At 38.9% G+C, this 15,083-nt stretch overlaps 1 protein-coding gene across 2 annotated transcripts in view; it reads right to left on the bottom strand.

The window, feature by feature from the left end:
• The window catches only part of DTNBP1 (dystrobrevin binding protein 1), a 121,859-nt gene that overhangs the window by 84,037 nt on the left and 22,739 nt on the right, over positions 1-15,083 (bottom strand). For both annotated transcript variants that reach the window (XM_058285256.2, XM_004483450.5), the window contains exon 6: positions 6,956-7,088. In XM_058285256.2, coding sequence (XP_058141239.1) covers positions 6,956-7,088 — 133 coding nt within the window. The remainder of the gene's footprint in view (positions 1-6,955; positions 7,089-15,083) is intronic.

Genomic DNA, 15,083 nt, shown 5'->3' on the forward strand with positions numbered 1-15,083 from the left:
AGGTATTTTTCCTATAACTACACAGTTTCATTAATATCATTTTCATTAGATAAGCAGCTGGAGAAGGATGTCCTTCTTTATTTCAGGAATATTTGGATTAAAGAATATTATAATGTTTCAAAATAGTAATCAAAACAGTACATCCATATGAAGGTATACCCCTATCTCACACCACACACAAAAATCAACTCAAAATGGATCAAACATTGAAATACAAGAACCAGAACTATAAAACTCCTAGGAAAAAACACAGGAAAGCCTCTTCAGCCCCTTCTGTTGGGCAACAGTTTGAGATTTTACACCCAAAACACAAGCAACAAAAGAAAAAATAGACGGTACTGCACCAAAATTAGAAAACTTAAGAACACAATTTTCTGGGGTCTACAGAAGACTGAAATTACCACAGGAGTTAAGGATTAAAGTGTATGGAGTTTCTATTGGGATGGTGGGAAAGTTTTAGTAATGGATGGTGTGATGGTACACAACACTACAAATATAAATAACAGCACTGAATTATATATCTGAATGTGGTTTTAAAGGGAAATTTTAGGTTGAATATTACTAGAATAAAAATTTTTTTAGAAAATCTATAGGACTGTACAATAAACTGAACCCTAAAGTAAACCATGGACAATACAACTATAAATGTTCTTTCATCAGTTGCCATAAATGTACCACACTAATGCTAAGCGTTAATAATAGGGTGGTAAATGGAAACTCTGTATTTTATACATGATTTTTCTGTAAACCTAAAACTTTTCTAAAAACAAAAGTAAGTAAAGGAAAGGAAAGCTACCAAAACCTCTCCTAGGAGCCTTTTAAAGGTTTACATTTCCAACTATGAGAATCACTGCCACAGCAAGCCCTTTTTGTATGGGGCAGGAATCTATTCTGTGCGCTTGGAATGCCCTATCAAATATATGGCAAATCAAATATATGGCAAATTACCACATATCCAACTGTTAGTAACACCCACTGTCTTCTTGATCAGAACAAGGAAAGGACAATCATTAGTTTATAGAGCATCTTGTTAAAAAGATTTATTTTTAAGGAACTCTTTTCTTCTGGATCAGAAAATAATTTTAGTTTTTGCAAAGAGTATTTGAAAATTTCTAAAACTATGTTATGCAGAATACCAGGTGACAGAATTTTTTTAAAATGTTGTATTAGACTAGTTGTAGGTTATAGAAAAATCATGCAGAAAGTACTGAGTTCCCATATAAACTCCCCACACACAATTTTCCGTATTATTAAGTATGGTAACTTTGTTACAACTGATCAAACAATATAATTATACTATACTATTATAAAGTCCATCGTTTACATTAGTGTTCATTATGTTGTATAGTTCTATAGATTTTTCTTAAAAATGTTTTTTCTGATAACATATATACAACCTAAAATTTCCCATTTTATCACTTTCAAGTATACAATTCAATGGTGTTACTTACATTCACAATATTGTTGTTATCATCACCACCATCTATTATGGTGACAGTCTGAAGCCAATGGACTCCAGAAAATCATGTCCTTAGAGTTACTCCATCCCTATGGGTGTGAATCTCTTGTACATGCGACCCTTTGATTAGATTACTTCAGTGAGGCGTGGCCCAAACTGGGACTTAATCCTCTAACTGAAGTTCTTTATAAATGGGATAAACACTAAGAGAAACAAAGAGAAAGCCATGGGAGCTGAGAGAAAGCCAGAGGAAGCCAGAAGCTGAAATGAGCAGAACCCAAGAGATGGGAAAATCAGAAACTGAAGAAAGGAAACCCAGCAGAGAGCGGAGAGACTAGCAGATGCCTCCATGTGCTGGTCTTTGGGAAGAAAGCATTGCCTGATGATGCCTTGATTTAGACATTTTCATGGCCTCAGAGCTTTAAGTTTACAACCTAATAAATCACCATGGTAAAAGCCAACCCATTTCTGGTATATTGCTTTCAGCAGCTTTTAGCAAACTAAAACAATTAGCAAAACTTTTTCATCAACCCAAAGAGAAACTAAACTTCATACATTTAAAGCATAAAAAAAAAAAAAAAAAAAGATTTATTTATTTATTTCTCTACCCTTCCCGCCCCCAGTAGTCTGTTCTCTGTGTCTATTTGCTGCATGTTCTTCTTTGTCCGCTTCTGTTGTTGTCAGCAGCACAGGAATCCATGTCTCTTTTTGTTGCTTTGTTGCATCATCTTGCTGTGTCAGCTCTCTGTGTGTGCGGTGCCATTCCTGGGCAGGCTGCACTTTCTTTTGCGTTGGGTGGCTCTCCTTACAGGGCACACTACTTGTGCGTGGGGCTCTCCTAGGCGGGGGACACCCCTGCGTGGCACAGCACTCCTTGAGTGCATCAGCACTGCGCATGGGCCAGCTCCACACCGGTTAAGGAGGCCAGGGGTTTGAACTGTGGACTTCCCATGTGGTAGACGGATGCCCTAACCACTGGGCCAAGTCTGCTTCCCCATTTAAGCATTAACTTACCCATTTCCCTGCCCCTTGCAACCTGTACTCCAGGTTTCTTAGTCTATGAATTTGCATACTCTATTTCTACTAAGATCAGACAATATTTGCCCTTTCCTGTCTGGCTTATTTCACTCAACATGATGTCCTCTAGATTCATCCATATTTTAGCATGTGTCAGAAATTCATTCCCTTTTATAGCTCAGTAATATTCCTCTGTACGGATATAACACATTTTTATACATTCACCGGCAGAGAGCCTCTTGGGTTGCTTCCATCTTTTGGCAATTGTAAATAATGTTACAGTGTGCAAGTGTCCGTTCAAGTCCATCCTCTCAATACTCTTTTGGGTGTATACCTGGAAGTGGAATTGCCAAGTCATATGGTAATTCTATAGTTAACTTTCTGAGAAACCACCAAACTTTTTCACGGCAGCTTCAGGTGACAGATTTTTAACAAGTTATCACCCACAAACTGTTTCTATGAGCAAATAAGTTGTTAAAGGCTGGTCAAATAGATTTCTTTACTATAAAAATTCTCAGAGATTTAAATAAGTTAACACATACTGCAAAGCTCCAAAGCTCCATGAGGCAAATAAAGGATACCGTGTTTCTGAAATTTGACTATGAACTGTTTTATCAGTGGCTATCTTGCAAGTCTAGGATTCCAGGTAAAAGTGGCAGCTATGAAAAATTCTTAATTTTTAGTTGATCAAAATAATACATGTACGTTCCTTAAGCCAATTACTACCCACAAAGGTTTAATGAAAAAGAATAATCCCTTTTCCCAGCTCTTGAACATTTTGGTGCTGTTTTCTACAAGCAGCCACATCCAACTCTTTTCCTTATGTCTTCTTATATCTGCCTGTGTCATTTCTAAATCAAATGCTAACACTGATACTTATTCATTTTTTTCTATTTTTAATATTATTTGATTTCCTGATATGGAAGATGATGATTGGCTGCTTTCTTAAATCCTTTCTACCCCCCAACACAAATATGCTTCCTCTCTCCCATCTTCTCAATGGTATATCACAATTCTGGCTTAAATGTATATTCCATGCTTAATTATTAAAATATTATGTAAATATTGTTTACAGCTGAGCCATGTAACATAGCTCTTATGTAAAACTTGGTTTTCCCTTAGAGTTAATCATTGCCTTGCTGTTGCTTTCTTGGTTTTAAAATAATATTCCTACCACTAATTCATCCTCAAGTTTTCCATAAGAGCAATAAAACTTCTCCAATATGGTTTGTTTTAATTTGCTAAGCTGCCAAAAGCAGATACCATTTAACTATGGGAATTTATTCATTTACAAGTTTGCAGTTTTGAAGTCATGAAGATGTCCAAATCAAGGCATCATCAAGATGATGCTTTCTTCCTGAAGACCAGCTGCCGGCAATCCTGAACTCTTCTTTTACATGGTAAGGAACACAATGGCACCTGCTGGTCTCTCCTTCTCTTCCAGGTTTCGATGCTCTCAGCTTCTTGCTTCCATGACTTCCTCCCTCTTTCTGTATTCATCTTGCTTATAAAGGACTCCAGTAAGAGGACTAAGACCCTCCTAGGTCACACTTTATCTGATGTAACCTAACCAATAGGTTTGCACCCACAGGAATGGATTAGCTTTAAGAACATGATTTTCTGGAGTACATACAGTATCTAACCACCACGTGGTTAAACACATCAGACAACCTATTAGTTTCATTCTCCTTCCTTAGGAACAATGTTCTTGGAGCCCTATGGAAGCTCTTTTTTTATTATTATTATTTCTGTCTTTATTTTTTTAATGTTACATTAAAAAAATATGAGGTCCCCATATACCCCTCATCCCCCTCACCCCCCTCCTCCCCCATAACAACAACCTCCTCCATCATCATGAGACATTCATTGCACTTGGTGAATACATCTCTGAGCACCGCTGCACCTCATGGTCAATGATCCACATCATGGCCCACACTCTCCCACAGTCCACCCAGTGGGCCATGGGAGAACATACAATGTCCGTCACTGTCCCTGCAGCATCACCCAGGACAACTCCAAGTCCTGAAAATGCCCCACATCACATCTCTTTCTCCCACTCCCTACCCCAAGCAGCCACCATGGCCACTTTCTCCACACCAATGCCACATTTTCTTCAATTACTAATCACAATAGTTCATGAATTTGGACTGCGGACCTCCCATGTGGTAGACGGACACCCTAACCACTGGGCCAAGTCCGCTGCCTCCTTTCAAAATTCTAAGCCTTGCTATCATGCTCCTTGAAACTCTTGTTGTAGTATTTAAAAACTTATATGATTAACTTATTCACCGTAGAACACTTTACTGTTTTTCATTTAAAATTGAAGACTAGGAAGCAACTGAGAGAGCGTCTGTCTACCATATGCCCCACGCACAAGGTGTGCGCCCCACAGGGAGAGCCGCCCTGCGTGAGAAAAGCACAGCCCAGCCAGGCGTGGCACTGCATACACGGAGAGCTGACGCAGCAAGATGATGCAACAACAACAAAAAGAGACACAGTTTCCCTGTGCCACCTGATAATGCAAGCGAACACAGAAGAATACACAGCAAATGGACACAGAGAGCAGACAACTGAGGCGGGGGGAGAGGAGAGAGAAATAAATAAAAATAAAATCTTTAAAAATAAAAATAAAACAAAATTGAAGACTAGGCTAACCATCTCTAACTCTTCTCCTCTCCCCTGGTCCACATGTCAGTCTGGAAATCCCCTGGGTCACAACGTCCACCCACTCACTCAAAAGGCCTCCCTCTGATAAGGACTCCATTCTTAATACTCTCATAAGCCCTATGGCAGTATTACTATAAATAAAACTTGCCCTTTAATCTTTGTGGGGCAAATTAGATTTATAGAAACCACCTCCACAAAAATTCATACACATGCAAACTTTTGCAAACAGATTTTCCACGGCACCCCTTGAAGCCCTTCCACAGAGAGCCTGCCCCAGGGTCCCCTCCCCGCCTCTCAATGCGTGGTCCCTGAGCCACTGAACCATCCGCATGAGAATCACCTGGAATGCCTGTTTAAAACAACCCACTGGAATTAGGCTCTCAGATACTGGAGCTCAGGAGCCTGCAGTTTAAACACTCTCCCAGGTGATTTTTATGGCTCGTTAACATTTAGGATCCATCCCTAGGGACACACGGACCTAGCAGGGAATTTTTGCTCTAAAATACTCAATCTTCCTCTTTACTCAATCTCTTAGCACATTCTAGGAAAAAAAATTTTTTTTTGAGATACCAGGCCAGGGATTGAACCTGGGACCTTGTATGTGGGAAGTCGGCACTCAACCACAAGCTCCATTGGCTCCCCTGAGTTGGTTTTTTTCATTTGCTTGTATGTTGCTTTTTAGGAGGTACCAGAGATGAAAACCCAGGACCTCATATGTGGGAAACATTTGCTCAATGGCTTGAGCTACATCAGCTCCCTCCAGGAAATTTTAACATCAGCATGGTAAGCCACGACACCTGCACATTAGCTTAGCTTTTTTTCTTAACCTCCTTTAATGAGTGACACCATTTCCCATCATGTTAGCAACTGCCATATCCTAGACCCAGAACTACTCCATTTATCAAAAATCTCAAAACCAAGTCTGTGTTGCCCACTCTAGCCTTCTCCCACTCCCACCTCCACCCATCTTTTAAACCACACTGAAGCTTCAATTTCTTCTCTGCCCAATACAGATGGCAGCTGCTCACTCACGCACCCCCGGCCCTCAGCTGCCATGCCCTTCACTTCCCCGTGGACTTGAGAGAGACCAACCGGCAACTTGCAGCCCTGTCCCAGACATCACCACATGAGCCGGGATGCCATTCCCTAGCTTAGCAGGCTGCTACCCTTAGACTTCTCTTCCATTTCCAGCTAGGTTAGCATGAGAACAATAAATATTAATATAATTAACACTGGCAGAGCACAGAGCACTTATTCCATTTGATAAGGACTTCTCATTTAATCCTCACAACTCTTGGAAGGGGATATGCTATGAGTCCCATTATAAGCCCGAGACATCAAGACTGAGAGAGATTAAATAATTTGCCTCAGGTCTCAAGCAGTGTGTGAAAGAGTTAAAATTCAAACCCATTTAGCCTCTTTCCACAACCTAGGGCCAGGTTCCTTTTCCTCTTGCTCTATAAAGGAGATAAAAAAGAGAATAGAAGGGGGGAAAGTAGCTTAGTCATTTGTCACTTGGAGAAAATTAAGTCAGGACTCCCACTTTCTTGGAAAAGTTTGGCTCATGCTCTCCTCCACCTTCAGAGTAGGGATTCATAATTTTACGCTATCCTTAGTCTTCTAGAACTCATTTTCATAAAATAACAACAGAGGGTATACAAAAAAAATCATATTTTTAAAAGCTTACTATTGGGATTTGCATGTTGAACCCTTTGAATTTTATCAGTCGAAATTTATAAAGAATAGGATGTAAAGTAATACGCAAAAGTTTGAGATTGAAAATAAATATTGTGGCTCATTTTTCAAACTCACCTCTTATGTTTCTTGTAATTTTCCAGTTGTTGGGATTGCACATGTTTGTATCTTTCTAATTCACACTGCCCACATAAATCCTCCAGATGCAATAGGTGGTTTTCTACCTCCTCAAAACTAGTCTCTAAATGAGCTGAAAGTATACAAGATGGAAAAAAGAAACAAACATGAAAAATCAGAATCCACGATCATGGAGGAAAGAAAATTTGTCCAAAAGTTGAAATTTTAAATTGTAATTGTTTTGTATTTGCTTAATATTCTTTACTAAGCTTTCTTGCAGTAAAATAAAATATGCTGACCAACATTAAAACATATTTCAGGTTATCTTTTTTTTAATCTATTGCAAACATTTTCAAGACATAATGTTCCAAAATAGTTTAAAAACTCTATTAACCACGACGATGAAGAAAGAGTATCCTGATTAGTCTAATGTTATATACTAAAGAGCCCAGGTAACACACATAAACAACCAATTTTCAAATAATGAGAATACAGCAAAATATAATGAACACAAATTACACAGCATAATCTTAGAGTCCACGTTGCTTCAGCAGTTGTTCTGCCTCAGGCCCGTCATATACATAAATCTTCCCGGCACTGCAGGTATGTACAAATAGTCAGTGGCTGATGGGGAGAAGGCTCCAGCTGGACCCTCCGTCCCCGAGTCTGAGACTCGCCCTCTAGGCCACAGAGCTGTGCAGCTTCACTGAAGCATCAAGTTCATCTCCTCAAAACCTCTTCATTTAAAAGACTCAAGGCCAAAGCCGGCAGAGATTAATTCAGTGCCTTACCTATCATTTAGCTAGTGAAGGACTGTCAGGAATCAAAACTGAGTCACTCTCATACCACAGAGATTTCCCTTGATAGGATGCTTCAAAACCAAGATCTCACAGTTGCAGGGGTGAGGGTTTCCTTACACAACAGAAAAGTTTTTGAGGGCAAAGGTTTTAGAACTCAAACAGCAGCATTACCATTTACCAAATGGTCCCTGGGAGACAAAGAAGAAAGAGACCTAAGCTCAAGAAGCGTCGAGGGGAGGCATATTTCAATGACAATAGAGCAAGAGAAAGCTCGGCCAGAGGTGCAGAGGGAACTCAAAGGGGTGGCACCTCTCACAGAGGAGGGAGTCAGGGGAAAGCTTCCTCCAGAGAGGACACCCACGTCTGAAGGACTGCGAGGCATAGGCGAGAGAGCAGGGAGGAGGAGCAAGTTGGCTGTGCAGCTTTCCAGTCTGTCTCACTCACATAGCAATAAAACAATCCCAGCACATCTAATTAAGTATTTCATTTTTCTACTAGATTTCCATGATTTCTAGATTAGCTTTCCTAGCATCTAGGCAAACTCCTCAAATTTCAACTTGTAATTAAGATGCAAATTTATTAAGATGCAAATTTTTGCCCATTTTTAATTAATTTTCGATCCAAGGATCTATTAAATCCAGAAACATTCACATTTTCTCATACCCTAAATTCTGACTCTACTAAATATTTATGCTTATAAAAATTCCCATCCCCTCTTCTATTTAGATAGGGCCTTGGGCTTAAAGGCATGAATTCTTTGAAAACTAAAATTTTGTTGAAAAGTGAAAGTGTGATGACAAGTCATTTAGCACTTCTCTTCAAAGACGTTTTGGGTGCTGATTTTTATCATATTGATTTATCGTTGTAAACCACTGGTAAGTTTTGAAAAAGCTGATAATAATAATGCAGTTCATAAAGTCTTTTAATCTATCTTCAGGGGCAACGTAAAACAGGTAATATACATGCTTATGGAGGGCCTAACTGAAACTATTTAATTTGCAAAAATCTAAATTTTAACCAATGAGTAAATCTAAAATTATATCTAAAATATTTACTAAAATAATTAGTAAAATGGTACATAAGGAATTTGAGGGAAAACAGGCAAAATTATGTTATATCAATTGCTATTTAGATTATTTTTGACTAATTTAAGTGGGAAAATTACTAGGAATCTCAGCCTGGGAGCTAGTCTCCCACTGAAGAGGCAACATTCATTCAGCTCATTCTGTTTTAACTAGTTTGACAGGGTCTCAAAATGTACAAAAGACAATATAGCTAAAAGGTTATTTAAAAATTTAAAAGACGATTTTACATTGATTTGTGATAAGAGCTAGAATAATTAAATTTAACATGGAAGTCATTTAACTCTAAGCTATTTGGTTTCTTCAGTATTTCATTAACATATAGGAGACTAGTTAAGAATAAGGCTTTTGGGAAACAGATTGTGGCTCAACCAATTGGGCTCCCGTCTACCATAGAGAAGATCCAGGGTTTGATGCCCAGGGCCCCCTGGTGAGGGCAAGCTGGCCCACGTGGCGAGCTGGCCCACGTGGAGTGCCAGCCCGTGCAGGAATGCCACCCCGCGCAGGCATGACGCCCTGCGTGGAAATGCCGCAGCATGGGAAAGCCACCTATGCAGGAGTGCCAGCCAACGTAGAGAGCTGGCGCAGCAAGATGACACAACAAGAGACACAGAGGAGAGAAAATAAGAAGACGTAGCAGAACAGCGAGTTGGGGTGGTGCAAGAGAGTAACTGCCTCTCCTCCATTTCGGAAGGTCCCAGAATAGGTTCCCGGAGCTGCCTAATGAGAATAAAAGCAGACACAGAAGAACACACAGTGAATGGACACAGAGAGTAGACAACGGGGGTGGGAGGGGTGGGGGTGGGGGATTAAATGAAAAATAAATCTTTAAAAAAAAAAAAAGAGTAAGGCTTTTAAGTAGGAGCATGGGAACCCAGCTCTGCCCCTCACAGATAAAAGGAGACACCTTAGCTGTGAAAAAAGAGCTAATGCAAAGCTCTCTTAAGAATTAAGTGAGGGAAGCAAATGTAGCTCAACTGATAGAGTGTCCGCCTACCATATGGGAGGTCCAGGGTTCAAATCCAAAGCCTCCTGACCCTGTGTAGTGAGCTGGCCCATGTGCAGTGCTGCCGCACGCAAGGAGTGCTGTGCCACGCAGGGGTGTCCCCCCGCGTAGGGAAGCCCCACACGCAAGGAGTGTGCCCCGCATTGAGCCGCCCCCCACTAGAAAAGCGCATCCCACCCAGAAGTGGTGCTGCACACACAGAGAGCTGACACAGCAAGATGATTCAACCAAAAGAGACACAGATTCCTGGTGCCACCAAGAATACAAATGGACACAGAAGAATACACAGCAAATGAACACAAAAAGCAGACAACGGGGGGGGGGGGGGGCGGTGGAGTTGAGAGAAATAAAATAAATCTCTAAAAAAAAGAATTAAGTGAATAGAGTGGTATATGGGGACTTAGTATTTCATGCATGCATGCTTTTTCTTTAAAGCTATAAATTCTCTAACAACCAAAAAAAAAAAGAACTAAGTGAGCCAAAGTATATAGAGTATACCTAACTCAGCATTCGGCAGTTAATAAGTACTCAATGAAGGGTTGAATATTTTTAAAAAATGCATAGTGAAAAAAACTTTATAATCCTTAGCTAAGTTTTGTAGAAGTCATTTTAAAACTAATAATTTGGTCAACATACATAATGATCATGATGTAAACAACACCTGAGGACCTGGGAGTCTAAGTGATCAAACTACCAATAATATTTTCACTTTTTCTGACAAACTTGCATACCTTTAAATGATACTTGAGCTAATGTTCTTAGACTCAAGACCCCCACAGGTGTGGGAGATTAAATTTCAAAAGCGTTTTCTTAAAAGAAAACCAGTAATGGAGTCAATAATTATGCTACATTGGAAAATGTTGCCTTTTTATTTGGCCAGATGGCATTACCATTTAGATTCTAGTGCAGTTGACTGAAGACAGAACTAATAAGCCAGGAACCTAAATGAACTAGATCACTAGGAGGGTCAATTAATGTCTCATGAGGGAAATTCCGTTCTAGGTACAAATTGTCCTTGCTGTCCTAGTCACTCTTGTGTTGATAACATGGGTGAAAATATGTGCATGGTTCTGTACAAACCTGAACCTGCCAATGGCAAAGAAACAAACCACACATCCTTCTGAATAGGCCAATGGAACTGTGTTTTTGTGTAGAATGGCAAATTTAGATTCAAAATATTTGTGATAATGGCCATTTTATTATCACCGTCAAATTACATTCTCCCCTTTTAAAAGTTCCAAAGGCTCCTCAGTGCTTTCAGATTTAAGGAGTTTAAACTCCTTAACTTAGCCTTCAAAGGCTTCTCACCCTCTGGCCACAACCTGCCTTCACATCCTCGCTGGTGGCTACACCACAGCAAGCTGGACCCCTGCCATTCCCAGAAGAGCCTGGCGCCTCCCTGCATTTGCGTGTGCACTACCTCTGCTTGGCCCCTGGATGGGCCCAGTCTATCTCCCCAGACCCCGGTCAGTGCTGCCCGGCACCCTGCAGGGCTCTCCCCCTCTGTGGCACTTCCGCAGACCACTGACCCTCATATGTGACTTCTAGTCTGGCTGGCACAACCCTTGTGTGCTATTAATATCAGCCCCTCAATAATCAGTATGAGTCTTAAGGGTAAAGGCTGGCTGGCATGCATCTTTCTATGTCCTAACACCTAGTATGTTACATCCAATAAAGATTGATTGCTGGGACTCTACCCACCTAAAACTTAAAAAAACAAAAAAAAGGCAAATCTGTGATTTGGGTTCATCTAATTTAAAATTTAACAGATCAAAAACTGTGGTGTATTTGCATGATGGACTATTATGCAGCAAAGCGAGCCAGACACAAAAGGACAAATACCGTGTGACTGCTTTACTATGAACCAAATATATTGTGTAATATATTGCATGATTAAAAAATTCATATGTATCGAGTACATTTAATAGAGAAATGTATGTTTTTATTCAACTGTTTTCTTTTTTTATTGTTTACATTTTCAATTATTAAATGTACAAAATAAAGTTTAAAAAATGAAAAAGATCAAGCTAAATTTTGTAAAAGAATAAACTTGTCAGAGAAATTAGAAAACATTAAGTTAAATGATGGTACTTTATTATTGTGGTATATCAAACTAGGCCATGTTATCAGTGAATTAAAGAATAAAAGCAATGGAAATTTTCCATTTTAATTCTTAACAGGCCTAAAATCAGAAATAAAATATAGAAGAGTTGTATTAGCAAAAATAATTTTTTATATTTAAAAATGTAAAAAATCTCTTTAAACACTAATTACAAGCATATATGCTGTGTATCCTGAATATTTTATATTGAATTTAATTTGGCAGAAATTTAATTTCCCTGTCAAAACCTGTCATTACCAATTACAAAACAAGTCACAAATGAGTAAATGTGGTAAGCAAACTTAGAATTCATGTAAATAAAACACTACTAGTCCTTCGTGGACACATATATACCTTTACAAGAAGCTCAAACCTCATCATTTTGCTCATTGTAATAGCAGCATATGTCTCATTTAGTGATCAGTGGAGAAAATAGGTGGAATTTTATTGTGAAAATCCATTTGGGAACGCCTGACAGCTGTGCATAAAAGAGCTTCACAAATCTTTGTGAAAAGACAGTCCCAGAGGAAAAGTGATTTTGTTTGGAATTTTTCTTTGTGCCATTTGTTTTGAGTACATATTATTTGCAGTGTAACCCGATTAAAGAATGAAGATGCAAGCTAAAATTAATTATTTCACACTTGCTTTGTACTTTTCCAACAAACAGTCTCAAGAAACAAAAAAATCTTTGCTCACAGAAACCAGGTACTGAAACACCACAAGATACCTCAAATGCTGAAGTTACTCTTTTATAGTAAGAAGGAAAATTTTAAGAGGCGCATTAACTCGCAAAAGCCATCACAGAACAAATGTAAAATAATAAAACAAGGCAGCGAAAGAGAGTTAATGTGTCGCTTGATGGGTCTAATCTCAGCAAGTGCTCTGGGTGATAGGATACTCTGGTTCATAAGACACTAATAGCTGTGACATCTCCCTGTTAGATGCCCTCTCAAACTGGGTAAGGAGGAAAGCAAAGTAATAATGCATCAGGTTAAGTCAAAACAAAGATATAAACTCAGTACATGGCTGTCATTCTCTTAACACCACTTTGTTATCTAAGAATTAACAGAATCTTCTGTTCTAGATGAAAGTAAGTCTTTAAAAAGTAGGGCATGAGAAGTAACAGAGAAAGAGCAAACTCGCACTTGACATGTTACACTTAAATAAAGGAATAGCATTATACTACCCTCTAGTGGACGTTTAAGAGAACTCAACAAATGCTTTTCAAACATTTTCCGTTTTATGAAAAAATGCACTATGGTCATTTCACAAAATAAGAAATGTATAGAATCTAGATGAAATATTCCATTTTTCCCATTTTCACCTTCTGTCAATGTACAGAACACTGTTCATCTCATCACATTTAACACTGTGATTTCTGCAAACAATTTTTCAGAACAAGTCAAATGGCCTAACACTCCATGCAAACCCTTCTGTCAAGGCAGAATGATGGTTATGTAAATTTGCAAAGTCTAGAGAGACTCCTACTAGAAGGTCAGGATCTTGACGATAGGTACCTAATGCTGTTCACTGCTCTATCCTGGGAACCCACAAACAGTAGATGTATGTACTGGGCACTGTGCTAAATGCTTTACATTTGTCATCCACTTAATCCTCTTCCTCCTTATGAGACAGGTACGCTCATTGTCCTCATCTTGTAGATGAGGAAACAATGAAAGTTAAGAAAACTGATTAAGGTATCACAGTTAAGAAAGTTGTGGAACCCAAATCCAGATATCGGAGAGTCCAGAGACCTTGCTCTTCTAGGTCCTAGCATACCTTTATCATTTCTTTTTAAAATTGCAAGCCTTATAAGTAATTATCAACTAAACAGGCTTTTATAAGTTTGATAGATCATACTCCATTTAAAAAAACAAAAAACAAGAATGGATCAGCTGTTCTTACTTAATATTTCCTGAGGGGCCAGGTAACCTGCAGGCATATTAATTAAGCCATGGGCTAACACAACTAAAAGCATCATCAAATTTCCAAATTGCTCACATCATATAAGGCTTTCGCTCTTTAAGAAGGGCTGACCCTCTAGAGGGCAAGGCAAAACCAAAAGAGTCAAGCAGCCTGGAAAATGGAGGGACAGGATATGGTAGTAGATCTGACAATCAAAGGGCAAAAAGTTTGAAAAAGTTAAGGGAAGCCTGTGATTAAATAGAAGTTGGAGACTATTCTAGATTTTTAAAATTCTTCATTATTCCTTAACTTTATTTAAGCCTTGGAATATTATATCAAGGTATTTTGGTGATGAGGAGATATTTTGAGGCTACCGAAAAAATCAAGTAGAGAATAGATTTTGAAAACACTAAGACTTAGTACTTCTAACATACTAAAAATGATTAATAAACTCATTTAAAATGACTATTCATGAAGTACATTAATGATACGGATATGTTTATACAACCTCCCCCCACCATATTCGGCTTCACAATGCTTTCCTGTTGTAAAGAACATAAAAATCAGCACTGATTTCATGAAGTTTAAGAGGCTCAGCCAAAAGTCTCACAATTTCAAAACATCGCTCTACGAGCTTAGTTGAAGCCAACAAACAGTAGGCCTTTGGAATTCCTAGTTTTGATTTATCTTCTAAAGTTCTCATTGTTATCAACAAATACAGCAATAGATTAAAACGCAATTGTAAAAAAAAACAAAAACAAAAACCCAATTGTAGCATGTATTTCAAATGTTAATGGATAATTGAGATTGTCAATGTACATTAAAAAAAACCAAACTACTCTAGATTTTGGAGGTCCTAGCCCTCTTCTATGCAATTTGAATTAACTCTCAAAAAGAAGTCAATCTAGGTTAGACATTGCTGGGGATTGAATTATGCCCCCCAAAAAAGACATGCTCAAGTCTTAATCTGTGCTTCTCTGGGTGTGGAGCCATTTGTAAATAGGACCTTTGAAGATGGTAGTAGTAGCCGAGGTATGGACTCATGAGTAATTAAGATGTGGGTCAAACAGAATCAGGGTGTGGCTTAATCCACATGATCGGAGGACTTGTAAGGAGAGGAAATCTAGAAAGAGACAGAGATGACCCAGCAGAAGTAGAAGGCGGAGGTCAGACAGATCCAGAAGTCAGTGGAAGCTCGAGGAAATCAGAGGAGCCAACACAGGGAAAGAGAGAT

Source organism: Dasypus novemcinctus, chromosome 22 (assembly GCF_030445035.2).
Source record: "Dasypus novemcinctus isolate mDasNov1 chromosome 22, mDasNov1.1.hap2, whole genome shotgun sequence".
Lineage (NCBI taxonomy): Eukaryota > Metazoa > Chordata > Mammalia > Cingulata > Dasypodidae > Dasypus > Dasypus novemcinctus.